The sequence below is a fragment of the Solea senegalensis genome, linkage group LG15, assembly GCF_019176455.1.
Source record: "Solea senegalensis isolate Sse05_10M linkage group LG15, IFAPA_SoseM_1, whole genome shotgun sequence".
Taxonomy (NCBI): Eukaryota; Metazoa; Chordata; class Actinopteri; order Pleuronectiformes; family Soleidae; genus Solea; species Solea senegalensis.
This window is the reverse complement of record NC_058035.1, coordinates 722,499-750,395: the sequence shown is the minus strand read 5'-3', so window position 1 is coordinate 750,395 and position 27,897 is coordinate 722,499. Positions and strand designations below refer to the sequence as shown.

Below are 27,897 nucleotides of genomic sequence, written 5' to 3'. Positions count from 1 at the left end.
TAAGTTAATTCAAACTAAAGCAAGTTGTCTTCTGTAACTTGGTTCATTAACTTTAAACTTTGTATTAACATAATTCATGGAGTTAACACTTTCTCCTTAAAACAAATTGTAAATAAACAAATACATAAATAAATAATCAATCAATAAGCAAATAAATAAATGAATAATATTAAATAAATAGTCATATTGTTGGACCGGCACTGACTCTTGATATTGTATAATGAAATGTTAATAAATTCCATATTTATCCTTATAAGCATAGCTAATAATGTGGTGTAATTGTTTTGCTCTGGTGAGATTAAATGTAAAGTCAGTTGTAAATTTCGTATGTAAATACTACGAATTGCTAACGTCACTATTTTGACCTGAAATAATTAAAGGTTTGCCCCTTTGGTCACACTTTTGTTTGTTCAGTGTTAGCTGTTGGTGTTAGCTTTAGCTTCAGCCCCAGACGAGTAGTTGCTGCCACAGCTAATGTAACTTCAAAATTTGCCTCACTTTGGTGTAAAAATGCACCGCTAATGTGTTTTTTAGACGTTATTAGCTTATAATGTAGCTATTTTAGCTTCAGTTGAGTTTCCATCAGCACTGGAACTGTAAGATTGAGAGAGCTAAAGTTCTGCATCAGCAGCAGAAACACCTGTCTTTATACTGTTGTACGTGTTAGCATTTCACCACAGTGTTTCCCAAACATGGAAATAATGATGTTCTCAAATGATTCTTTCTTTGTTGTACGGAGCAAAGAAACAAGAAATTATTCACATTTAGGAAAAATAATGGAATTATTCCATTTTATTAAGTAAAATTCCACAAGAAAATTGCAAAAATCCCACCTACTGTACCTTTAAAACACACACACACACACACACACACACACACACACACACACACACACACACACACACACACACACAGTTGTTTACATTCTTATATTCACTTTGCCATCACTCTCTCTCTCTCTCTCTCTCTCTCTCTCTCTCTCTCTCTCTCTCTCTCTCACTCCTCCCTCCCCACACACTCTGTCTCACACACCTACTGTCTGCCCGCCAGGTCTCTGTTGCTAAGCGACAGGCAGTGAGCGATGGACTGCTCTTATGAGAGGGACGTTTGTCCATCGTGATCTCATCCTCGCCTGAGCCACACACACATTCACTCACACACACACACACACACACACACACACACACACACACACTCACACACACACACACTGTTGATAATCGACCTGTGGATTCACTGTAAAACTAAATGTGCTGTCACTGCATTAGTCACATATTATTGTATTATTTATTATGCATTCTGAAATATTATTAAAGTCATTTTTTACACACATTAAATATTGATTGAATACATTTAGAATGGGCCTGATATTCTATAAAATGTATATAAATCTAACTTTTCATACATTAAATGCAAAAAAAGAACAATAAGAGGTGAAAGTGCAGCATCAGTGGACCTTAATGTTCTCGCTGTGTGGTGAAGTTTTAACACATCTGAGAGGAAAGAAGGCGCTTTATTTTTAATATTATTATTATTATTATTATTATTATTGTTGTTGTTGTTGTTATTAATAATAATAAATAATTTATTTTTTCACTCTTTTGTATGGGAGTGAAAAAAGAACCCAACTTAAATCTTTTCTTTTCTAACTTTTCTAAATCAAGTTGTAGAAATATAAACCTAGAGCTACACAGCTAACACACTTAGCTAATGGTTAGCGCGTGGCTGAAACTTTAAGGTGTTTGTAGACTCTGCTGTGTCGTCGTGAGACTGTCTCACGTTATACCTGAACTGCCCGACTTCCTGTCGATGCTGAGTAACCAACCACGACTGACACCAAATACTGTCCTCGAGTCCAAGTGAAGTCTCAGGTCCTTTGAGGAGTCGAGGTTAGATTATCAGGATTGATTAACCTGCCGTTTATTTTCTCCATTAGTCGTTCTGTCCGTGAATTGTTGATTGGTGGTTTTCAGTCTCTCAGAATGATGATGTTTCCAAATGTCCTTTTGTCTACAAACTGAAATGATTGATTTTTAATCATTTCTTTATTTTATGGAGTAAAAAAACCTGATTTTAGTCCTAGACTCGAGTCCAAACCTCAGACTTGATTCTGCGTCTCTGTCTGAGAGAATAATTCTGACTTGCATTTCTGCTTAAATACCTGAATGACGCGTTAATTTAACAACATTTGCACGTGTGCTGCTGTAACGTGACGCTGTCACTGAACATGCTTCCTCCTCCTCCTCCTCCTCCTCATGTTACCAGGCTGCAAAATGTCCCTGTTGCTTCATCCCTCCTGATTAGTCCCTTGGGCTTTTATGGCTTTTATTTTGACAAACGGTCCTGGTGCTGAACACCGAGAAAAGAAAGCACTTACAGCTCTATTGATTAACAGCGGCTATTAGCCTGTAAAGACGAGAGTCGTCCACAGCCTGTTGAACAAACGCAGTGAGGTTGCGGGGGATTAGTGATGTGGATTTTCCTCTGTTTTTGAAGAGAAGCCTCTCACGAGCTGGAGTTTACTTCACCACGGCGGGCGTTGTGCATCGAGTTGAGCGGATTAGCGAGCGTCTCAAAGCCTGGACGGAGCGGAAACTGTCTCCGCTGTGATGTAACGCGTCGTTCATGTAAAACCTCACTCGTACGGATGAATATGAAACTAGTGATCGAGATCATTTACGCTCCAGAAAAATGTGATTTTGTCCCCAGCGTTTTCGCCCCCTGGTGGCTGCTCAGTATATTGTTACTTCCAGATTGACCTCACCAAACAAAACCAACTCTTTTTAATATACAGAATGTGTAATATTATTGTATGTGAACATCCTGAGGTGGCAAACTTTGGCATTCTTAATGGTCCAAACAACAGTTTTAAGAGAATCCGCAAAAGTTTTATATCACATTTGCTTTTTATCCACACGGAACAGACGTTTCTGGAAAACAGGTTCCATAAAACCCGTGACCGTGAGTGGCTACGTCTTAAACTTTCATCTCTGTCGTGACTTGTCTCGCGTCCTCGCCACGAAAGATGGTTTTCACACGTTGACTCGGTTTGCCAAAAAGAACTTGATAGCCAACGGATTTTCGTTTTAAGAAAATAAAAGCAACAAAGCCCTAAACAAGTTTGTTCAAATGTCATGCTGTTTTTCCATTTTCGTTAGCCCCTCCCACTTCCAATTTTCAACGCACATTTGCCGAGCAACTTTCAGACGTGAAAAATCCATGAGTTTTGGGGAATGGGAAAGGCTTGAAAACGCCGAAAAACCAAACTCGACAGTCATGGAGAAGGAATAAAAGACAGAATGATCAGTTGTCTGTATGTGCAAATGAACAAATGACTGTGGAAAAGAAAGAGTTTTTAGACTTTGCGTGGTTTATCGTTATGACACTGTAGCCAGAGGAGGAGGAGCCTGCAGTCTGAACATGTCTTTACACCAATTTACTAGTTTTATTACAGAAAACTGACTTATTTTCTGAAACCTGAAACAGTGTGTACTTGTACTTTGAGTCCCACGTGTGACGTACACAGCCTGGAAGATCGCAGTGCACCCTTGTAGTTGTCATGTGCAAGGACAGCAGTGATTATGTTTAAGTGGGGACAGTAGAGGACAGCTCATTCAGTCCTCACATCATCGTCCCATGTGAAATATGTCATCATCTCTCAGGTCCTTGAAATCCTTGAAAGTTTTGCTCTAAAACCAAGTCCTGTTAAATCACTGCAGTCACATGGTCATATTTCTGTCTCGGCCTTGTCTTCTCATCCTGTCTCACTGTCCATTTTCGCAATAATCTGCCGCTCTGTCTCTTTGTCTTTCTGTCTCTTTCCTTCCCGACTTTCTCTGAATGTCACTGATTTTAAACGTGTTTAAAAGAGTTTTTTGACAATTAGGTTTAAACAAACTCATCGTCCAATCCAACTTTATTTGTGAAGCACTTTAAAACAACCCTGACGTGCTCTACAGAAGACTGAACACAGTGTTTCCACAGCCCCTTGAAATCCATGAAAGTTTGAGAACTTTCATGGACCTTTAAAAACACATTGTGAAGTAAAAGAATATGTAAAAAGACACAGAATCGTGCTCATTGTGGTACGACTGCAGGAACGCTGATGATGCTAACTTCAACACTGACTTTTATATTCATTCATTCAGTCATTCATCATGTACCACTTCATCCTCCACATGAGGACCACTGGGGCCAAAGGTGGGGCCACACTCTGGACAAGTCACCAGTCCGTCACACGGTCAGAGTCCTCAGTCGTGAACCTTTGAGCCACGACTGCACTCATGTTTATAATGAGTCATATTTAATAACAATAAACACTGATAAAGATCTTCTTGTTTTCATTGGTTTGCTCCAAATGAATCATAATCATAGAGTGAACACACTGATTAGTACAAACAATGCTCAGTGTTTCTGAGCCTGTGAGGGTCAAACTGCTGGCTCTGAGGAGGAGGAGGAGGAGGAGGAGGAGGAGGTGCTGGTGTTTCTCCACCCTCACAGCGTTTGCATCTCTTGACCTCAGGCGAGAGGAAATCCCGGGACACTTTCTGTCAGCTCCTCACAGATAACAAAGGCGCTGACGGAGCGAAAGCATTGAGTCTGACTTCTTCCTCTGAGCCGTCGTCTCTGGACGGGGTTTGTTCAATTTGAGCCACACGCAGACGGACAAAGGCGGCGGCAGCGACGGGTAGAAACCGCCCTTGACCCTCGACCCCTCGGCCGCAGCTCACACTCGACATCACAAAGAGGCTTAATGCCGCGTGGTCCAGTCGCCGCCAATGACCTTTTCTTATAAACACACAGATTGGTTTTGCCCGCGCTGCCATCTTGCATAATTACTGTGATTCTGAGTTGGCTTCACACACACACACACACACACACACACACACACACACACACACACACAGAGAGAGAGGCGCGTGGTTGCTGCGGCGTTTCATCCAGACTTCAGCTCCTCTTAATAGATCTTGTTAGCCGAGGTCAAAGTCTTCTCTGTCTGGGGTCACGGCAACGAAACACAACCTTCCCGGTGGAACACACTGCGGGGCCTCGGTGCTGAGAGAACACAAGCCACAACTATCCCCCACACTCACAGTTTCTAACTCCAGGGTTCAAACATGCAAATTCTCAGTGAAGGAAGCTGATTTATTTCCCCCCCGGTCGGAGGCGTGAGATCTAAATTTAAAATGATTACACGAGCCGCGAGTTAGAAAGTCATTTGCACTTAGATTTGTTCGCCTCAGAGCTGTTTTCATATCAAGGGCAAGTCTCTGAATCATTAGGCTCCGATTGCTGCCTGTAACTGGGACATTTTCCAAATAACGTTGTTGACCCACGTGTTGTGCATCACACACACACACACACACCGTGTGCACCTAATCGACGCTTTCTCAGAAAAGTGGGAAAGCCCAGCTTTTTATTAAATGCTCCCCCATTAATCCAATTGCTCTTTTGTTTTAATCTAAATAAGTAAGTGTTTTTGTCTAAATGACTTTCCCTCGTAATGAAACTACATTAGTAAATTACATTTCTAAGGAAAGTGTTTTCACTGAGACCAGATTGAGACGTAATGGTGGTGTTTTTGTGTCGTACGCGACAATATAACTGTGGTTCTTTTGAGTTATTTATGGCAACAACAAATCAAACACAATGATCACGTTGGGGAGGTGCTTCATATGATGTTAGTAGCTACGTTAGCTTACAATAGCAGTACAATAACAGCTAGCTACTGTAACGTTGCTACTGGTAGAAACTTTGTGTTACAGTATCACCACAGTAATGGCTAACAGCTACCAGCTTCTGTAACAGAGCGACTGTTAGCTGCTGTGTGTGATGTTAGTAGCTACGTTAGCTTACAATAGCAGTATAATAACAGCTAGCTACTGTAACATTGCTACTGGTAGAAACGTTGTGTTACAGTATCACCACAGTAATGGCTAACAGCTACCAGCTTCTGTAACAGAGCGACTGTTAGCCGCTGTGTGTGATGTTAGTAGCTACGTTAGCTTACAGTGACAGTACAGTAAGGGCTAGCTACTGTAACACAGCTACTGTTAGAAACCTTGCAATTTTTGTACAGCTACTTCACATCAGTTTCTGTTCACTGTTGGCCACTGTGTGACATTAGTAGCCAAATTAGCCTACAGTAGCTTGATACTGATGTTAAAAAACTGATTATGCTTTTATTATAATTTCCACTTTAATGCTGTCGTGAGGACAACCAAAGTGCTTTAAACTGCTGTGTTTTTGAATGTAGTGAAAAGCTATTTGGAAAAAACCTGATCTTTTGCTACTTAACCAGTTGATGTTTGTGGCTAACCACAGGTTTCTCTCGGGGCCTAAACATGACCACATTAATGACTGTGAAACAACTAGCATCACCCTCATTTCCTCACTTATTGCTGAAAGCAGTATGAGTGTTTATTTATCTGCATTATTCACATTTGAAGTGTGTTTGTTGTTTCTTTGTGTGGGAACGGAATTACCAGGAGACCGTGTTGATCCTGGTTTAAATGAATTCCACATATATTCCTGCACAGTGACTGGCATCAGCAATAGTTTAGAGAGTATTATTGCATCTGGTGTAGATAAAGGTAATGAGACCTGTCTCTCAGGCAGAGAGCGTAATCTCACTTGTCTCTTCAGGCTTCTCTTAAGCTGGTGGAGCGCAGTGGAAAGAAGAAAAAAAAGAGGAGAGGGAAAAAGAAGCTGAAGGGGAAAATAAAGAGGGAGTGAATGGATGTGATTAAGGAGGAGAGGTCACAGTGTAGGTAAATGGGAGGAAATACGAGTGTGGGACGATGAGGCATAAATCAGTTTTACCTCAGGCTGATGGTCAACCGACCGTGAATGTTTATAAATGTGTTTTGATTGGATGATGGTTAGAGAAGAGTAGTGGCTCTGGGACATGAGAGGTTCATTGCTTTTTTATTGTAGAAGTACATCACGTCCAGACATGTTGTTCCATGTTAAAGGGATTATTCTCCGCCCACTGAATTTACTGCACTGAAAGGACTCGTGTAGTGCATTCAACGATATGTTTGATATCAATCAATCAATGTTTAATTTATATAACGCTTATATAATAAAGTAATCAGAATAGCAAAGAAAATGCAATAAAAGAGCACCGATATTTAAAAGACAGACATTATGCATACTAGAGCCAAACATTTTACTTTGAATACTTTTACCTTTACTTGTCACTGACACACTTACACGGAGCGTTCAGAGCCTCACATCCACTTGTTTTCACAGGCAGGTCGATTTTTAAGTCAATTGCGTTTTCTTATTATAAGTATAATGATGTATAAAAGAAAAAAAAGAATAGGGCCAAGAATGGAACCCTGGGGCACTCCACAGGAGAGAGGAGTGCAAGCGCTAATAACAAGAGAAATGTCTATTTTGCTGGGATGAGTCAATATGATACTTAATATTTGTATCATGTGCAATGTTTTTTCCTGTTCTGTTCACTTCCTCAACTAGCATTGTTATGTAAACATATAAAACACAACACAACCCCCAAAACGTTTTTTTTATAAGTATTTTTGATATTTTGCAACACTTACATCCATGTTTCATTACCATCTATATAATTTCTATTTTTGTATATTATATATATGTAGAATGATGATGTAAATATATATACATACTGTATATGTGTGTGTGTATATGTATGTATATATGTATATACAGTATATATACAAGAAATAGCCGTTTCTTAAATTCATTAAATCAGCAACAGCGTTTTAGCTTAGTTGGTTGTTTGTTGCAGAAATAGCTTGAAATGGCACAAAAATGTTGTTGATAGTTTAAAATGTCTAAAAAGACTTGGACTGATATCGATATTAGCAGATACTGAGTTTGTGATATGGAAAAAGTGGTTTAGTGCAGATAATAGTGGAGAGAAAGGTTGTGATAAACAAACAGATAAGATTCATTATACCGTTTCATATTCCATCATTTCATCCTTTTTAAACCTACATTTGAGTTGTAAATAAGTCTTTGAATCTTTCAGTCATGTCTGCCTGGATGTTGCTCTTTATAGAGCAGAGGCCATTGATCAGTGCGGGTTAGATCGCAGGGAGCCAATTAGAGCAGTGGCTGCGTGTCCTGGTTGTTTTCCACTCTTTGGAAACACCTCAATGACGTGCTCTGCTGAAGGTAACGGGCCTCGATCTCCTGACAGAGAGCGAGCCGTCTGTCTGCCAAGCTCATTAAAGTGTTCTGAGGGTTAAGGGGATCAGGGATAAGACAGACGAGGCCTTAGACCAGACTGTTTGTTTGTTTGTTTGTTCTGCTGCTCTTTAAATTCAGTGAAGGTTCTGGGAGAAGTTCAGGAAACCTCATTTATAGAACTTCACAATGGTCCATAAAAACCACAATATTGGCGCTTTTCCATGATACAGTTCTAGTTCTACTCGACTCTACTTACTCGGTTTGGTATCAGTCACGTTGTTTTCTATGACGTCATTTTGATGTATAGCAACTGTCCACCACCCTGCTGAAATGTGGTTAAATTAATGAGCTGCGCTTGTGTTGTTGTTGTGTTGTTGTTGTGCGTGCAGCTGCCACAGATGGAGCTCATATGTTTGAGTTCAGAGGCACGTTCTCCCCTCCCTGATTCATAGGTGTGCTAAACGATGCCGACACAGAGAAATCACACACACACACACACACACACAACTGACACGCCCTTGAACGAAGGAGACTTTTCCAGTCGACCTGCAGATGGAGGTCGGCGACGCGGAGCAAGGACATCACAAGGTCAACGCTTTCATTCTGAGGAAACATCACAATAACGTTAAACGACACACGGACTAACGTGTGTGTGTGTGTGTGTGTGTGTGTGCGTTCCCTGACGTCTAAGGCCTTGCTCAAGGTCGCTCGGCTCCTGCGACTGTATATGTGTGTTCATCTGTTCACACTCATTCACTCACGTACAATGTGCTGCTGGGACAAAATGGTGGAACTGCGCCTGCAGGTGATTGAGCCACTCGTGGCTGTCGTACGATAAAAAACCCCCGACGTCAGTCAAGCATGTCGGAGGCTTTTTTTTCACCTACTTTGTGACGGTACGCGTTCTGAAAAAACCCTCTGGACAAAATGTCGTCTGGGTGAAAACACATCATGGCCTTTTATTCACGAGAACATTCCCATCATGCAATAGGAAGGGGAAAAAAATACTACTATAAAGCATTTACTTTAAACTCCAACCTCATTTACACGGAAATAAAAGAAAATGAGCCTTTAAGTGTCACCATAGCAACAAACTCTGACATGATTGTAAAGAAAAACCCGTCATGGATTAAGAATGATGTGTAGATCAGTGTGATTTGTTTAATGGCTTCACATTAATGCTCCTCCTGCTCCTCCTGCTCCTCGTGCTCCTGCCGCTCCGCGATGCATAAAATGTGCCATACTGCTGCACATCTGCATGATGCTAATTATGCTGCTCATTGTTTGTGTTCGCGGTCCGTGTGTCTGAGGACGTCCGTCTCTGTAACGTCTTTGTCGTGTCGTTATTGTACATTTTAAATTTAATAGTGTTTGCAGCTTAAATACTGGGGCAATTATGGTATTTAATGCAGTAAGCAACGGACAAAATGTTGTGGTAATGACGTGGCAAGTTTATGCTGTGACTCAGCACTTTTTAATGCTCTTGTGTCGACATCCTCCAAGTGCTTTTGTGTTCTTATAGAGACGTCCTGACTCAGCATTTTTAATAAAGCTATGGAGACATCCTGGAGTGTGATACGGTGTGTTTTGACGCTGTGACTCAGCATTTTTTAACGTTATGCTGACGTCCTGATGTGTTACACAGCTGTGACTCAGCAGTTTTATTGCAGTCATGGGGACATCACAGCTTTAGCGCATGTGACCTGGCATGTTCGGACACTGACTCAGCATTTTTTTGTTTAAGCTGTAACACAGGGTATTTTAACAGTGACACAGTGTGACACTGTGACGTGGCGTATTTCCATGCTGTGACTCAGCATTTTTTTTCCTGATGAACGCTCTTTTAACACCATGACTTGGCGTATTACGACACTGTGACGTGGCGTGTTGCAACATTTCATATTCGTTTTTCATATTTAAGTCCATGTTAATCTGAATTTAAACTTAAATGCAGACACGTCGATAAATGTAAAAAAACGATGGGTTTTTGCCCCAGAAACGTCAAAAACAGACGATTGAAACATATGATCCTCGTCAATGGGTCCAGTGATGTAGTATCTCTCAGCTCTCAGTGTTTCCCAACAGTAATGGAAAGTGCAAAGACAATTATGATATGGATTTTTGTGGTTATGTGAAACCGCATCGTAAACTAAGTGACATGAGAGGTTTGTTCCTGTGGCGTTTAAGGTAGAAAGTAGAAAAGATTCTTTTTTTAAGTGTTACTGACCAAGAGTTTGATATTAACCTCTCAATGTATAATGGAAGTGATTTTTAAGCGTAAATCCCACCAAAGAATGGAGAGACACCAGAGAATGAGCTCATGAAAAAGTTGAATTCAGCTTATTTTATTTATTTATGTGTGCCCTCATTGAAGCCACTGGCCGACCATTATCTGCTGACATTAAGATGAGAAGACTGGAAGCCTTTACGGATGACTGAAGTCCTGACCTTTCAATTCCCCACAATTCACGTCGCCGTCTATTTTTATCCCGCGGCTTGGAATGATGTATCAATGGACGAAAGTGCAGCAGCGGCGCATCGTGAATCAACGACCACATTCAAGATTTACCCCCCCTTTTTTTTTCCTTCTTCCACTTTTCGCCCTGCAGTCGTAGAGAAGTAAACACTCGAGTGGTAAAGTACGCGCTGCTTTTAATATCACTGCCTAATTGTTTCCGGTCGCCGCTGGGACACACACACACACACACACACGCCAAAAAATGCACTTACTCATAAAGTGCAGCCATTTTGAAGAACGATTTCCTGCCCAGAGGGACGTGAGGACGTCCACTCGTCTTCCTGTTTGCAGACATCAGTGGATGTCATCTGCCCCACACTGGAGGATACTCAAATCTGGGACATCATTGTTTTAATCCTGAGAAACACCCCCACCTCTCCTCTGTCCCATATTTTTCCTTTCACCACAACCTGTCTTGGCAGATGGCCGCACATCGTTGAGTCTGGTTCTGTCAGAGATTTCTTCTTCTGTTAAAAAGGGAGTTTTTTTTCTCTCCACAGTGATTTTCACAGTGTAACATGACTTGTTGTTTTTCTACTAGCTAGAATTTGCTAAAATTCAACTGCAAATGCATGTTTCGTGTTTTTGGCACGGAACATTTCAATTTCCTTTGTAAGGAAATGTCAAAACAAACTCATATTTAACTTCATATTAATCTGACTGTGTATATTAATTTATATTAAAAAAAAGCAGCCATCGAGACATCCGGATGTGTTTTAACGCTGTTGAGCCCAAGTCATAGTTTCTACGTCTATAAATGATGAGTTTTTCACTCTGAAACGCAAGAAATTCAAGACCAATTGCAACATATGATCCTCGTGAATGGATCGTCTAGTGTTGTTTATTGTTGTTGTTGTTGTTGTTGTTTCTCTTCTCTCTATAATGTTGTAAAGGTTTCTGCCTCATTATATACCGAGCCTTGAGATAATGTATGTTGTAATTTTGACGCAGTACAAATAAAATTGTGTTGAGTTGAACGCGACGATCCAGTCAAGACACGGAACCACAAAAACCACTTCAGGGACGAGATTCCAGGGATTTGGGATCTCACAGAAACTCACAGCGTGATTTATCGTGTTCTAAACAAAAGTTTCCCAGTCGACTCGCTCTCATTGGGTTATTACGGGGGTTCTGCTCACTTTACATTACATTACATGTCATTTAGCAGACGCTTTTATCCAAAGCGACTTACAATAGAATTGAGTACAAACGAGGTGGAGTCGAACTTGCGACCATTGCGACCTTGATGTCTTTCGTACACAGGGTACCGGTCTTAACCACTGAGCCACTCCACCCCTCACGCCTCCCAATCGCTGTTCAGTTGTAAATATCAAACATTTTAAATACTTAAGATATCGGTAGACGCACATGATTGTCGGCTGGACCAACATCTGGCCGATTGTCCTAATGTTGGGCGGGACTTAAGATAATAATTAAGTTTTCTGTGTATCATGTTCGTCCGATTTACTGTAAGTCAAACTATTCTTAGTCTGACTAACATACCTGGATAATGTGATTCATAGTCCGAATACTCCTGCACATAAACACTTAATTGGACTGGAGTTGGACCAAAGTTTCATCCCCGGTCTTTGACCCTGAAGTAGAAGAAGACTGTGATTTATTGAGTTTTTATTGAGATTTATTCTTGATGTTTGACTGTAATATACTAGTGAATATGAGTGGAGTGTTGGAGGCGTACACCAGACTCTGTGGCTCTGACGTTCTGGGATTTTGTCTGGAGTACATAATAATACTAATTATGATGATAATAATTAGTATTTTATATATAATATATATATATATATATCTATACTCCAAATCTATAATATATGATCATTATATAATTATATAAATAATTATATAATGTAAGCACCGTGCATGAAATAGCAGCTTTAAGTGTTTCCTAGTGTCATAAAAAAGAAATACAGAAACTGTAAAAAATGGCAAATTAGACGCAGATAAAACCAATTATTAACATTAAAGAATAAGAGCTGGAATTATTGAGCTTAATGGCATTTAAATTAAATTCTAAAACAATATATGAACTCAAGTCAGCGAGTGTTAGTTAAATTCTGTCCCTTGGTTTTCTCTGGGATGAGCCTTTACCTTTTAGCCTTATGTGGTTCTATAGGTTTGACCTATACACAGAAATAACCTGGTGTGTGTGTGTGTGTGTGTGTGTGTGTGTGTGTGTGACCCATTGTTAGTGTGTAACCCAGGAACTCTGGGTAACTGTACCGACATTAAAATAGAAAAACACGGGGAACGCAGCGCGCTGTGAGACTGGCTCGTTTAGCGCCGATGCTAAAAATAGCCGCTCGTGCTGGAATACGAGTTTTCCCCCAGCGATGAAGAGAAAAGCCAGAGCGACAGCTGCGCTAAAGCCAAGTCCCGTTAAATCACTGCAGTCACATGCTCGTATTTCTGTCTCACTGTCTTTTCTGTCACAAATCTGCCGCTCTGCCGTCTTTTAGCCACTTATTTTTTTAAATCTCGCTGTCTTACAGTGTCTTGATCAAAAAACAATTTAAACTCAGGTTTAAATGCTTTTTTTTCACCTGTTTTAATTTGTTAATTCTTCCAGTCCAACTTTATTAGTAAATCACTTTAAAACAATTAAATAATAGATACAGTGTTCCCATGGCTCCTTGAAAACCTTGAAAGTTTATGAATGTGGAAAAAAATGCCCTTGAATGTAGACATTGAGGGTCATTGAAAGTGCTTGAAGAAGTGAAGTTGATATTTTGGTAAATGTCTCCCTTATTTCGTTACGGCGCCACCTGCTGTTTGAGTTACTGAAATAAATTTAAAGACAACAATGTGCGGAAAAGTAACTTCATACAATAAAAACAGAAATAAATGACCTGTCGTTTGTTATTTAGATACATTTGAGCACCCATAATCCCATAATACTCCACAAACATTGCAGTTTTTATTACTTTATTAACAGTTTTAATAAAAGTAGAGAAATGGAAACAGCAAACACGAGGAAGCTCCAACAGCTTTAAACTCAAATGTAATAATGTCACATTGGTTCTCATGGAAAATGTTCCAATTTTGATTGTTTCTAAACTTCCCGAACTCAAGTTCCAAATCCCATGGAGAGTTACTGGAAATTTACCGGGAATTTTCCACCCGTTAATGTAAAGTAACCCTGAGTTCTTTGTTAAAACACTGAACTGTTTCTACTTCAGGAAAAGAACGAGATGAACGCGGTTAATATTAGAACTGAACCAATTAACAGCGTCCACATGGGAAAAGCCTGTAATAATGAGATAGAGACGAGTGTGTGTGTGTGTGTGTCTGTGATGGACAGTAGGACATCTGCAGGATGGGGGACAATGAGGACAGACGCTGCTGCAGGACAAAGAGGACAAAAAAGCAGTTAAATTCATAATGTGACTCTTTGTATAAATGGAATGGAACAAAAATGTGTTTACTTTCATTATTTTTATTTGTATAACTTTAATTTTCAGCGTCTTTAATGTCCACAATGGACTTTAGTAGAAGTTAGTCAGGCTGATAAATCAGTTATTATCAATTATTCTTTACTTGATTCTGACTCATTTCTGCCAAGTTAATGCTTTTTAAATTATTATTATTATTGTTGTTGTTGTTGTTGTTATTATTATTCATCCAGAATCCAGACTATTATTTAGTTTAAATATCATTTTTTAGGAATCCAACATTTGAATATATACATTACTTATTTATTATTTAGAATAGACACAGACTGCAGTGCAGTTTACACCATTAATCTTGTTCAATAAATGTTGTTTATCGTTTTAAAACATTTATATTTAATTACCAGACGGGAAAATAAAGAAAAGGAGAAAATCCATATCGGCCACAGATGAGCCTGTATCTGTTGACTTCTACTAACACTGTATTTACAGTTTATCTTTATTTCTTCTAACGTATTATTATTATTATTATTATCATTATTGTTCTTATTGTTATTTACTCACCTTTTTGAGTTTAGTTATAAACGAGCAAACAGACTCTGCTGCTTCTGTCGCTCTGTCTTTGTCTGTGTTTGACATCACAGGTGTGTATATATAGCTGCCAGATGGATTCTCCCATGGCAGCCTGCTTCACTGCCTCCCCTCCCCCCTCCCCCTCTCGCTCCCTCTCTGTCTCCCCATCCGAGACTGGATGAACTAACAATCCCCATGTTTACACTGTCTCATCTGTGTTTGTGACTGCATCCATCATTCGTGTGTGTGTGTGTGTGTGTGTGTGTGTGTGTGTGTCCGTGTCCCTCACCACACACACACACACACACATACCTGTTGCACCATGTAATGCGAAAACATTTTATTTATAAGTAATGAAATAAAAGTTGTGCTCTCACTTTCTTATGCTGGGAGTTCCTGTTTGTCATTAAAGGGATAGTTCTTTTTTTTAATGTTTTTTATAAAGAGCGGATACAGGACTTTTAATTTGAAATTTCTCTATAACTGTCTGAATTACAGTATGTCCCGAACACAAACTTTTCAGTCCTGGTTTTTTGTTTAAAAAAATCTGATAAAGAGCAAATATGGAACTTTTAATTTGAAATGTCTCTTAATCTGTACAGTATGAAATCTGATTTTCAGTATGCTAGCAGACATAAACGTGTTGAACACAACCTAGCCAGTCCTGGTCAGAAGTCATGGATATTCTTGTTTTTTATAATGTCTCAAATTTAATAATTGTTTGATTTAAAAAGGGCAAATACGGGACTTTTAATTTGAAATCTCTCTAAAACTGTACAGTAAATATTTGTTAGTATATGAGTTCATGTGTTTCTCCACATCTTTATAAACAGGGACACATGAAGACTTCCATGTTAACAGATACTGTAGGTGTGACTCATGGTAGTTTATTAGTAAGGTGTTGGACAGTGTTTGTGTGTGTGGGGAAGAGATTTTCTGGCTGAGAAGAAGCTGTTAGCCACAGACTTGCACATTCCGTGACGATGCCACCACTACATGCCTGAAGAGCTGTGGACGTGAAACCTTAGAAGTTCCTGTTCACTGTGACCCCACATTCATACGCGCTGTGTCGAGTATTCACAGCATGTGACCGGCAAAGTCCAAGGTTTGTGGAAGTGGAAGGTAAATAACATTCTCCAGAGCAACGCAGCCTCAAGCTACCATACTCTCCCAAACTGTGGGCCTCAAAACCCCAACTGTAGTGGAGCTCCAGTGGCTGACGTCAGTCAATCTTTGTTTATCAGGGACGATGCAGTGAGGACATAGTGGACATAAAGTCCATCTGATCTACTGCACTAAGAGTTCTTGACCTTTTTTAAAGTGAAAGTTTTAAAAATCTTTCATATTTCAGATAGGACTTCCTTTGATGGAGAAAGCTGACTCTCCCAATGCGGTTCAGACCCAGCTAACAGTTTTTGGTTCCCAGGATGTTCTAGGAACGTTATATTTTGGTTGTGGGGGTGGGGTGAACCCCAGGTTTTCCTAATGTTACCTTTTGGTTGTGGGAACGTTCCCTGAAGGCTCGTCCTGTGGTTGATATGGAAAGTTTTCCTAACGTTCCCCGAGTGTTAGTTTTTGGTTGTGGGAACGTTCCCTGAAGGCCTTTTGGTCAATAAGTAAATGTTGGCGTGTTAGGGGCGAAACAAACGGTGAAGAGAACCAATCAGATGAATCTCCTTGCGAGGTACGAAGGGTAGGTTGATGTCAACACGGAGGAGGTGGAGTGGCTCAGTGGTTAAGACCGCCTGTGTGCAAAGACTTCATGGTTGCAAGTTCAACTCCGCCCCTGACAGGTTGTACTCAATTCCCATGTAAGTCGCTTTGGATAAAAGCGTCTGCTAAATGACATGTAATGTAATGTAATGTAATGGAGGAGGACACTTCTTAGGAAGAAAGAGAAGAGACGACGGACGATTTCTCGGACACTATAATATCAGCTCAGGACAGTTACGTGAGGACCAGACAGATGAACTCATCGGAACATTGGTTATTTGTCAGTTAATAAGCTCAGTAATCCACGTTTATATTGGGGGTAAGTGTTGGGGTCTCAATGGCTTTGGTTTTCGACACAAATAGAGTCAAATTAAGCTTCTTAAACTCGACGGGTTTTTCCCCAGTAAACGTAGCTGTGCGTTTAAATCCGCCGCTGATTTTGTGCGGCTTTCAAAGACAAACTAAAATAATCGCAACTCATTACAGATGCTTTAAAAAGTTTCGACTCCCTTCACGGCGATCAGTTTGGCGAGTATGTAAAGATATAAACGAGTAAGCGAATTATCCGCCGCAGCACCGAGAGGCCTCGACAGCAGGAGCAGATAATGATCTTATGACTAAGTCGGGCTTTTTTAGGGTCCAGTTCACTGGCATTGTTAAGGGGGCTGGAATCAAATTAGGAAAATGGCAGCTGTGTCCATGTCATATCATTATGAAACGTAATCCAATTTGAGCAGTCAGTCCTCTTGAAATGGACCGAGCACTCTGAAATTGACTCGTGGGTTATATAGCATGGCAGAAATAGTCATCTGTCGTCTGCGTCCATGTTTGTAACCCGGTGTTTGTTCGGCCTCTTTGTTTGCCATCTCTTTGGAGTTTCCGGGGGGAAAAACTGGTGGCCCGTGGACCAAAACGGGTCCGGCAGCATCAGTATTAAGCCCATTTTTGGATGTTTTAGGAAATCGTTCTAAATCGACATACTGATATTTAGGTAAATGTCTCCCTTGTTTGTTACGACGCCACCTACTGTTTCAAGCAGCATTTGGTCCTTGAAAAGTCCTTGAATTTGATGGGAAACCTGGAAAAAATATGACTGAAAGAACAAAGACAGGAATTGAACCCACAGCCTTCCAGTTGAAAGACAATTTGCCCTACCACTGAGTCACCATGGCTCAATCCTAAACTTAAGTACATTTATCAGAAAATGACTTCTGATACCTAATATTACATTTACTTAAATTAATATTATAAAAAAGTGTCTTCAACTTCTACCAAAGTTGTTTTCTGGTAGCGTACTTTTGCTCAAGTATCCTTGTAAGGACTAGTTAAAAGGACTAGGATGAAGTAAACACTTATTTTCCTTTCCTACCCCGCTTGATTAAAGCTCTTTATATAATCAGACTATATATATATGCAGTATATATGGTTAATTATATGCTGCAGTACTGCGTCAAACAAATATTTACACCAAATATACACCTTGTAATTACCACCCGCCTCTTTTGTGAAATATAATATACCTTCTATATAATATAATATAATACACCTTGTGAATATAGTGTCTTTAAATGACATTGAGGATTTCCCGGCCTTTGAGGTCGTGGAACGCCGCACAAATCCACTCGTTCCCCTTTTTATTCTTTGCCTTGAGGACGGGGGAAGCCGAGTGCCTGCATGTGTCAGATCAGGAGCGAGTGAACAGCTGTGCAGGAACAGCTGCACGCGGCCACCGTTTGCCAAGCAAAGCATGTCAGTGAAGCGCCGCCGCGTAGCGCTGCTCACTCAGTCGAACGTGAGAGAGAGTGACGGTGGAGGAGGAAGAGCATGGAAGGCCTGAATGAGAGCAGTGCTTTTATTTTACGCTCCCTCTTTACCTCCAGGAACAATTAACTCACAGAACCATATGGGTAAAACAGACAGGCGATGCATACATGTGCGCTTACGTAACCCTCAGCACAAATCCCTCACACAGCAGATGGAAGCCATCATGGCGTGATGGCAGCGTTTGAAGTCTTCTCCTTTTTCCCCCTCGGAGGTTGTTGTATCTCGTCATGAGTGTGGACTCATGTGAGCTCATGTGCTGAGCTAATTCGCAGCAGCAACATGGATTTGATCACATTTTCCTTTGTTTCTCCTCCTGACGATGGAACTGTAGACGGTTTTTACGGCACATAAATCTGCCTGTGGGTACGTCGAACATCCACCCGGGCTGCGAAATTATTGAAAAATCTGCAATAAAATGTGTGATAAAATAGTATTTTTATTATTAGTGCTGGTGAAACTGGCGTCAGAATCAGTTTTATTTTTTAGGGGTGGGCCAAAGTAACCATGTGGTGATATATCGTTGTACGATAATCGCCAGAGAAAAAGACGCTCTGAAGTTAACACTTCCTGCCAGTTTCACTCGCCAGAAGTCGCTACTTCATTCCGGAATGGGGCGCGCGCGCCTGGTCTTCAGTCAGCCTGAAAGGGCTCATGTCACCCCTCTGTTCATGGAGCCCCGCTGGCTAACGTTAGCCGCCTGTGTCAAATTCAAATCACTGACGCTAGCCTACAGAGTGCTTCATGGCTCTGCTCCCACACACTTAAATAATCTCCTCCCCTCGACTTCTCTGTTCATCCAAGGATTGGCGTCCAGCGGTGACAACGCCCCACACGAGACAATCCAGACTCTTTTCCTGTGTTGTTACCGAGTCCCTGTTTGTCTTCAAGAAGCTCTTGAAGACCCAGCTCTACCAAGAGCATCTTCTGTCCTACCACTGCACTAACCTTAGCCCCTCCCCTGCACGATCTCCTTCTGTACTTGCATCTACCCTCAGTCCCCTGTTCCCCCTGAGTATCGAGTTCTTTCCAAGACTTCCAAGTAGCTTATTCCCCTCTCTTGTAAGTCGCTTTGGATAAAAGGTCTGCTAAATGCTTAAATGTAAATGTGATGTAATGTCTCCTCATGGTGGCGCTGCTCAAATGAATGAGGGGGAAGGTTTTGTTTTCTTTAGTTGGACAGATATCCGGATGTATCGCAATGTATTGATAATGACAGAATTGTTGTATCGTGATATTATTGGTATCATGGACCATGTATCATGTATTATTTTGTGAAGAGACCGATAATCCTGATTGTGAAGTATTTATTGTTGCATTCACTTCTTGCCTGTAGATTCATTTTCTTCTTTAAAGGAAAAGTCGTATATGCTCTATTTCCTGACTCTGGTTGTTTCCTCTCCTTTCCTCAGGAGGCTCAGAAGGTGATCAACCCCGCCAACAATCAGGCAGCAGACAAGACGGCAAAGGGTCCTGATGAGAAGGAGGAGGTTCCAGCCAGCGAGGTGGGATGGATGACTTCTGTCAAAGACTGGGCCGGCGTCATGATCTCGGCTCAGACGCTCACTGGCAGAGTTCTGGTGAGTCTCTCGTCTCTTTTATTGAGTCTGAACACAGCGGCCGTCACATATGGAGCTAACGTACGGCTGGTTTGTCACTTAAGGCTGCCGCAGAAACTTGGCGGTGCAAGATGGCGGCCTCTATAAAGCAAGGCCCTTGCCTGAAAGACTTATTCTAAAGCTTTTACAGTAGATTTGTGAGTGGAGTATGCCTCCATCCAAATGATGTGAAGGCTAAATCCGTCCATGCAGCCGTTATTTACAATGCCACGCGGTTTCAGTTCAACATAATAATCCATATGTTATCAAGTGTTGGGCTCTCCTTCCACACCTTCCAGATCCAAAGTCTTCATCATCACTGTGACTGTTGAGAAGCACGGATGTTAGCATGTTATCCTGGTCGGGTGCAGGAAAACCGTCTCCCATACCTAAACTCAACCAATGTCCTGATGATCTTGTCACACTGAATTTGTATAATTTCACAAAACGGCTTTCACCACAACCGGCCTAGGCAGATGCTGCACATCTCTTGAGTCTGGTTCTTCCAGAGATTTTCTTCCTGTTAAAAAGGAAGTTTTCACTCTCTGATCAGTCAGTGGCCCGACAGTCTGTCGACATCACATATTTGTTCCAGCTCAGCTAGCTAAAAAAAACCCCACCAGGAACCAGGTACTGTCTGTCACTGATGGATTAGCAAAACTAAGCCGAGTAAGGTCTTGTCTGTCTTGGTCCACAACAGTGTGATAAATAAGGGTCCCGTACGATAAATAAGGGTCCCGTAAATCCAGACTCACATCCATAAACACTGCTTTTGTGTTTGGACTCTAACGATTTATCCAAACGCAGTACGGCGGCGAATTCCCCGGTCAAACAGACGGCAACTGTTTTCACACCTAAGTTGGCTTTGGGATTAATCCACTGTATAATCCACTGCCCCCCCCATTTTATACTGGTCCCACTGGAGTCATACTCCACAGCAATTAATTTGATCCCAAACAGAAGCTAACGGATGCTCCGTCCTGAACCTCGCTCCGATATTTGGCTGGCACTGTGTGTGTGTGTGTGTGTGTGTGTGTGTGTGCGCTGTAACTCACTCTGCTGGAGCTGCCAACATGAACCCACCGTGTGTGTGTGCGTGGGTGGGTGTGTGTGCGTGTGTGTGTGTGTGTGCAGGGGAGATTTATTTGCCGAGGACGAGCCGGTGTCATATGTGGTGTTTGTGTAGTAGGTAAGAGGCTGTCACTGCGGATCTTCTCCTGGTATAAATTACACTCTGTGCGTCTCCTCCTGACCCTGGTTCCTACAGCTCCATCCCTCACTCTGCCCCCACGCTCACTCCTACGCTGCACTACTTCTTTTTCTGTTGCCAAATCCTTTAACTTATATATACCAGGCTACTTTTTTCTATTAGGTTTTTTCTTTTCGTTCAACGTGGTTCATTCTGCCTGTCGAGGCTCGTCGGCGTCGCTCGTGTCGCTTCTCGTGTGAATGAGTGAAATGGTGCGTTGTGTAAATCAGAATCAGTTTGACGTAGTCACTGTTAATTCTGTGGTGACAAATTCAGTCCATGTACGTGAAACCCTGTAGATAACGTACAAGGGTCGGCTGTAGTTCCGTAATCAACCAGAGAAATTCCTGGTGACGGGAGCCCTGAAATTTCCACTAAAAATCGACTAATCGGGGGTTGGGGACGCTGCTGTTGTTGCGGGCGGGTGCGCCTACAGGAACCAATCGACCTGAGAACCACCAAAATCCACAAAACACTTAATGAGCAAAGCTGTAAAAACCGTGGGGTTTGAACGACATTAGCTTCATCTGCTTCAGTCAAGTTCAGACGTGTTTATCTCGGTGATATTTGAACAGATCAGGATGAATTTTATCATGTTTATGTGAGATCGTAACACTATAAGCAGGTAAAGTTCGACCCAGAGCCAGACAGTTGAACTGAACCTGACGCACACTCTGGTCCACCTAAGAACGCAGGTCTCTGATCGCTTCAAGTCAACCAAATGCAGGAAGTGGACTACAGTGCAGGGTATTGTGGGTAAACACCACCAAAACATACACATGTTTAAAACTAGTATAGCTGGAAGAAATGACTCATGGTCCGAGCTGGAGTGACAACAAGGTAAAAGCTCTGGTAGAAAGATGGTTTTAAAGTCTAAAGTGCGAAAGTGTGAAAGGAAACTCGTACCGGCTCAATGTTGGAACCCCCAACTGAACCGAGTCCAGCAGAGTCAGGAACCAGGATCCTGTAACTAAACGAATCCAAACCAAACTACATCAAAGTTTTGCTGGAATGTGGACACTTCCTCTCTGCTGGACATAAGACGCTGAGGACGATTCAGGCCGTTTCTTTCATGGTTGAAGAACAGGAACCCGAGGAACCCGAGGAACACGAGGAGCACGAGGAACCCGAGGAACACGAGGAGCACGAGGAACCCGAGGAACACGAGGAACCCGAGGAACCCTTAAAGGAGCTGTCAATTTGACTGAATGAGCCTTTTCTTACATCACTTCCTCCTCACTCACACTGTTCCGCTGGCAGCTCACTGACACTTTCATCTTCCGCTCCGACTGAGCTCTCCAATCTGCCCTGCACACGCACACACGCACACACACACACACACACACACACACAGAGACATGCCAACAGAGAGAGAGAGATTGTTTCCATGCACAGACAGACAGACAGACAGACAGACAGAGAGAGAGAGACTGTTTCACCTACTGTGATTTGTGCCACTTCTGGAGCAGATAATAATTCAGCTCAGCGGGTTTGTTTGCTTATGTGCACACTGTTAATGACATGCAGCATAAACACAGTGTCCTGATGGGGGCGCCGAGGAGGTGACGAATGTGTCTGTCGCTGGTCGCGATGACACGAGAAACCGTTCTGTTTTTAGATCTTTGTAGAATTTGACCGACATGCGATTTTTACACAATTTGGAAACGCTGGTTTTTGATAAAATAAAACTATTCAATTTGAACAATTTAGACACATAATTATTTCAATGGTCATGAAAGAAAGTTTGGTTGATTTAACCAAATGTAATTTTATTTGACCGAAAATGTATGTTTGCAAATCATTTTAACTTTGTGATGTTGCATCTGTGGCTTTTTAAAGGATTCAGTTCTAATATTTCAGTATTTACTCAAATATTATGATATTTCTGAGTCAATTAAATATTGATTAAAAATACATGGAATTGACTTAAAACTATTTAAGAAAACTCAGAAAAAGCATTTTTTTCCTTCCTACACTTTTAAATATCAATAATTAAACATTAAAAAAGCTCAAATAAATACATGCCAGATATCATCCAACATGTGTCATTTAAAGAAATCAATGCAGATGCAGAAATATGGGGTTGAATATTATTTTTATTTTCTTTTATTTCCTGCACCAAGTTATTGATCCTCTGCGTTGTTCAGATTTAACTCAGTGACACAAAGTGACCACACGAGGCAGCAGTGGACCAGCAGCTCCTGTGTCTCCTCGAGCTAAAAACGCTGATTTTCTCTGTGGACTTTGGTGCAGGAAGAGCGAGCGCTTTACAAAGTGACACAAACGAATCCCAAATCCACTGATTTCCATGTTAATTAAGATTTAAATGGCATTTTTGAAGCTTTTTTTTTTAATTTCTGGAAATGTCAAAAGTCCAGAAGTGTTTCATGAGGAAACGAGGGACGAAGAAGGATTTAGATTAGTCTGTTAATTCAATTCTACTTGATCTTTCACATGCAGTGAAGTCGTCATCAAAGGAAAAAAGAAAGAGAACTCGATGATCATGGACGACAGAGGAAGCTCAGTCTGGACCAAAGGTTATCTGTCTCAATCTTCTACACGGACAGAATGGATCCTGCATTAGGCTTTAATCCCACCCCTGTGTGTGTGTGTGTGTGTGTGTGTTACTTGTGCTCTTCTGCTTTTTCCCTCCGTCAGACACTACACAGCAGTTGCTATGGTTACCAGCCAGGTTCATTGCAGTTCTGATCTGCGGTAAAGCTCGACGGGAGAATCCCAGCATCAGTGTGTTTACATACATGTTTCTACGCACGTGCACGTTCCATCCACTAGGGCTGAGTGATGAGATATCACCATCCTTTTAGACGATTGTGAACACAGAAGATGGAGGTTTGGGTTAGAGGTGAAATGGTTCTGGTTCTGACTGATCCTCAGTGTCAGTGCTCCATAAAATCCCCTGAATGATCAACTGAACGCAGACCAGGACGTGAGACTGCGACTGTGTTCAGACGAAGATGCTGAAAAGACGGTTAATCGACGGTCTCCTGACAACTGTATCGTCCCCGTTACTGACCTCATTAAGCATCAATGTCCAGGGGAGACGACGGTCAGGAAGGAGTGATTCTAATTGATTCTTGGAATTAATTCTACGGCAACAACGTTACGTGATCCCATAATGTCCAACACAAGCGAGGATTACGAGTTCTCTGGAACGCAGATATTTGCGTCTCCGTCTCTTTGGTTTCGCCTGGTGCGGTGGTTCCAGAAATAGGTCGCCTCTGCCGTGCTCCTTAATGGGATCTTTGCCTGGAAACCCTGGACCATCTGTTCACACGGGTCCACTCCCTAAAACCCCACAGTCACGGTCCCTCTGTCCACACGTCCACCAACACACTGCGGCGTCCTCTCCTGTCATGTGACAGTGACGGAGCGTTTTATTAAATCTGTGACTACAACCAGAAAACACTTCACGCGTCTTTACAGCGTTCCCCGCGGCGTCTCCTCTCTTTATCTGGATCTTATCTACACTTCCTACCTTACGTTTGCTGTGTGTGTGTGTGAGAGACTTGGCAGGAAACCAGGTGCAGACTGTGTGAAGTGTGCGAGGACGCTGCGAGGACGCTGCGAGGACACGCCGTCGTGTTTCCGCGTGTCCTCAAACGTCCCGTTGTGGAGTAAATGTGTGTGTGTTCTCTTGCCCGTGATTGTTTCGAGCAGCTCGTGGACGCTTCACTCTGTCGACACAGTCGTGTGTTTACATGAAAACAAACATGATTGTTAGTCTGACTAACATGTTAATATGTTAGCGTGACTGAAACGACACAGCTCATCTTCTAGTTAGCTGTAGGCTACTGGACATGCTAACTTGCTACAGAAGATAACGCTGACCTGGATGTCTGAGGAACTTCACCACACGACGAGATAATGTGATTTGAATTTTCACTCCATGTGTGAGATGGACCAAAGTGGGACATAAGCTAGCCTGGGCTGCTAGTTAGTAGTGGGTATCTTGCTAACTTAGCTACACTAAGTTTCCCAACGCTGGCTAATGGTGTGTTCCAGTTGTTGTTGGAAGTTGGGATTTCCGAGTTCTTTAACCCTTCTGTCACCGTCCTGTTGTCGCTGATGCGGTTTGTCGTGCGCGCTTCTCATTAACGACTGTTTGTGATCGCTAGATCTGGTGATCTGTTGGTGATCTGTTGGTGATCTGTTGGTGATCTGGTGATCTGTTGGTGATCTGTGGGTGATCTGTTGGTGATCTGTTGGTGATCTGTTGGTGATCTGTTGGTGATCTGTTGATCTGTCTGGGTGATCTGATCTGATGATCTGTTGATCTGTTGGTGATCTGTTGATCTGTTGGTGATCTGTTGGTGATCTGTTGTGATCTGTTGGTGATCTGTTGGTGATCTGTTGGTGATCTGTGGTGATCTGTTGGTGATCTGATCTGGATCTGTGGGTGATCTGTTGATCTGTTGGTGATCTGTTGGTGATCTGGTGATCTGTTGATCTGTGTGGTGATCTGTTGGTGATCTGTTGGTGATCTGTGGGTGATCTGTTGGTGATCTGTTGGTGATCTGTTGGTGATCTGGTGATCTGGTGATCTGTTGGTGTTGCTCGTGAAGTTCTCCTGCCATGTGCACAATGATGGATGAAATGAACGTAGTACAGACGAAAGGTTCCGTCTACGTCTTTTACGTAGGTTATATTGTAGAGCTGCAACTAACGATTATTTTCATAATCGCTTAATCTGTCAATTACGTTAAAAAAAAAACCATTGAAGAAATGTTGATGAGTGTTTGTCAAACCTGAAATAATGATGTCCTCGAATGTCTTGTTTTTGTCCACAAACCAAAATGATCGAGTTTTAATGATTTCTTTGTTTTTATGGAGCAAAGAAACAAAGAAAATGTTCACATTTAAGAAGCTGAAACAATCAGAAGTCACGCTTTAATCATGAAAAAAAGCTTCAACCTTCCCTAACGTCTATAAATCGTCGTTAAACTGTCTTGTGTAACGTCCGCAGACATCGACGGTCTTTAGCTGAAAAACTGGGCAGTGTTTGCGTCAAATACTCATGAACAACATGATGGTTTGTCCCAAATGTACAGAATCTGTAAAGAAAGCTGCAGTTTATTCACGTGGGGACGTTACAGCGTTGACATGGTTGATTTGTTTGTTTATTCCGTGTTTTCCTCGACGTGTGACGACACTTTTGCACTGACAGTCGTTTGGACTTGCAGAAGCATATTTGTGTTCTGTACTGCAGCTTGTTGAAAGCAGCCAGAGTGTGTTTGCCTCCCTCATGAGTTTATTCATGAACGTGTGTGTGTGTGTGTGTGTTTAGGCTTGATAATTATGCTTTCCTGTCGAGTGTGTGGAGCTAATTTACTGCTGTCAGTAAACTCCTGTGCGTGGATGTGTGTAAACACGGCACCACCTCCTGCATCATCACGCCTCTCTGCGACAGTCGCGCGTTCCCTTCTGAACAGAAACGAGCAGAGAGCGTTCGAACGCTTCGTCCATAATAATGTGTTTTATTTTATATACCGTGGTGTTTTATTCATGGGGGGGAGGAGTGCGAGCGGCTGCTGGAACGGCTTAATGAAAAGTCTTTTTACAACAAACACATCCACCCACACGTGTGCTACAACCTCAACCAGTGTAAACTGTTTATATAGTTATTATAATAGTGGTAAAGTATGTAAATGAATGTTTTCAGAGCAGAATAGATTTAAACTCATGGTTCTGGCTGTTTAAAACGTGGTTGCATGATTTGATTTATTATAATATCTCCAGAATATTTGTTGCTGCTGTATCTCACAGTTTGACAGTAACGTAGAGAGAGAAAATCAGCGGTTTGACATCCCAGCACACGGGAGCTGTCGATCCACTGCATTGAGAAGCTCAGATGTAAGATTCTGTAATCCTGACTTCATATGTACCCAAGTGACACACACTTGTAGAGCAGCAGCTCCCGTGTCCACGTGAGCTAAAAACGCTGGTGTTCTCTCTGGAGTTTGGTGTGGGAGAGTGAGCTCTTGGCTAACCTCCAGTTTTCAGTCAGAAAAAGCTGAACAACAATAAGATAAAACCACACATCCATTCTTCAGGTGCAAGCAGAGGTTGATCTTATCACGTCCACACCCTGTGTGCAGTGCAAGTGTTTTATTGATGATGCGTCACTTCTTCATACAAACAACCTCAACTATGTCCTTTAAAATCTGACACACGACGTACATGTGCAACACAACGCACCACACACATCCGTCACCATGAATCATCATAGACCTGCTTTTACACCTTGTTCTTTGGGGAACGACTTGAAGAAATGATGATGGGAGGAGCTTCTGGAGCAGAGGTGGAAGTCGCAGTGAGCAGCGATTGTTTGTAAGAAGGAATTCAGCCTTAGATCTTTTCATTTCCACAGCGTGAGATTGAAGTAGCTGAATATTAGGGAGGGACATTTCTCTGAAATGCATTCAAAGACCCTTGTAAATGATCTGACTTCTGCGCTGATACATGAAGTCCATTCACTAAATACCTGCTGCTAACAACTTGTGATGAGGAGTTCCTACAAATAAGGAACTCATTGGCGTTGAAAGACAATCACTCTTTTTAATACGTCACAGATGGACTTTTCTTATCGAGCGTATCATTGAGTAATGAAATACTCTACTGTCCGTCCCTACTTTTGAACAAACTTAAACGACAAGAAGTTCTGGTTTAGCGACAGGACAAAGCTAAAGTTGTGTGTCCATAATTCACTCAATGCATCATGGGAGCCTGGATTAGGATGGATCATTTATTTTGAAAGTCCTAGTGTAGCCACTTCTCCAGTGCAGGTTTGTGTATTTCCTTGTTTCCTGGTTCTTAAAGTGCTTTTCA

At 41.8% G+C, this 27,897-nt stretch overlaps 1 protein-coding gene across 30 annotated transcripts in view; it reads left to right on the top strand.

The window, feature by feature from the left end:
* Positions 1–27,897, top strand: part of LOC122781676 (calcium-activated potassium channel subunit alpha-1) — a 171,481-nt gene that overhangs the window by 17,156 nt on the left and 126,428 nt on the right. For all 30 annotated transcript variants that reach the window (XM_044045594.1, XM_044045596.1, XM_044045598.1 and 27 more), the window contains exon 2: positions 19,617–19,784. In XM_044045594.1, coding sequence (XP_043901529.1) covers positions 19,617–19,784 — 168 coding nt within the window. The remainder of the gene's footprint in view (positions 1–19,616; positions 19,785–27,897) is intronic.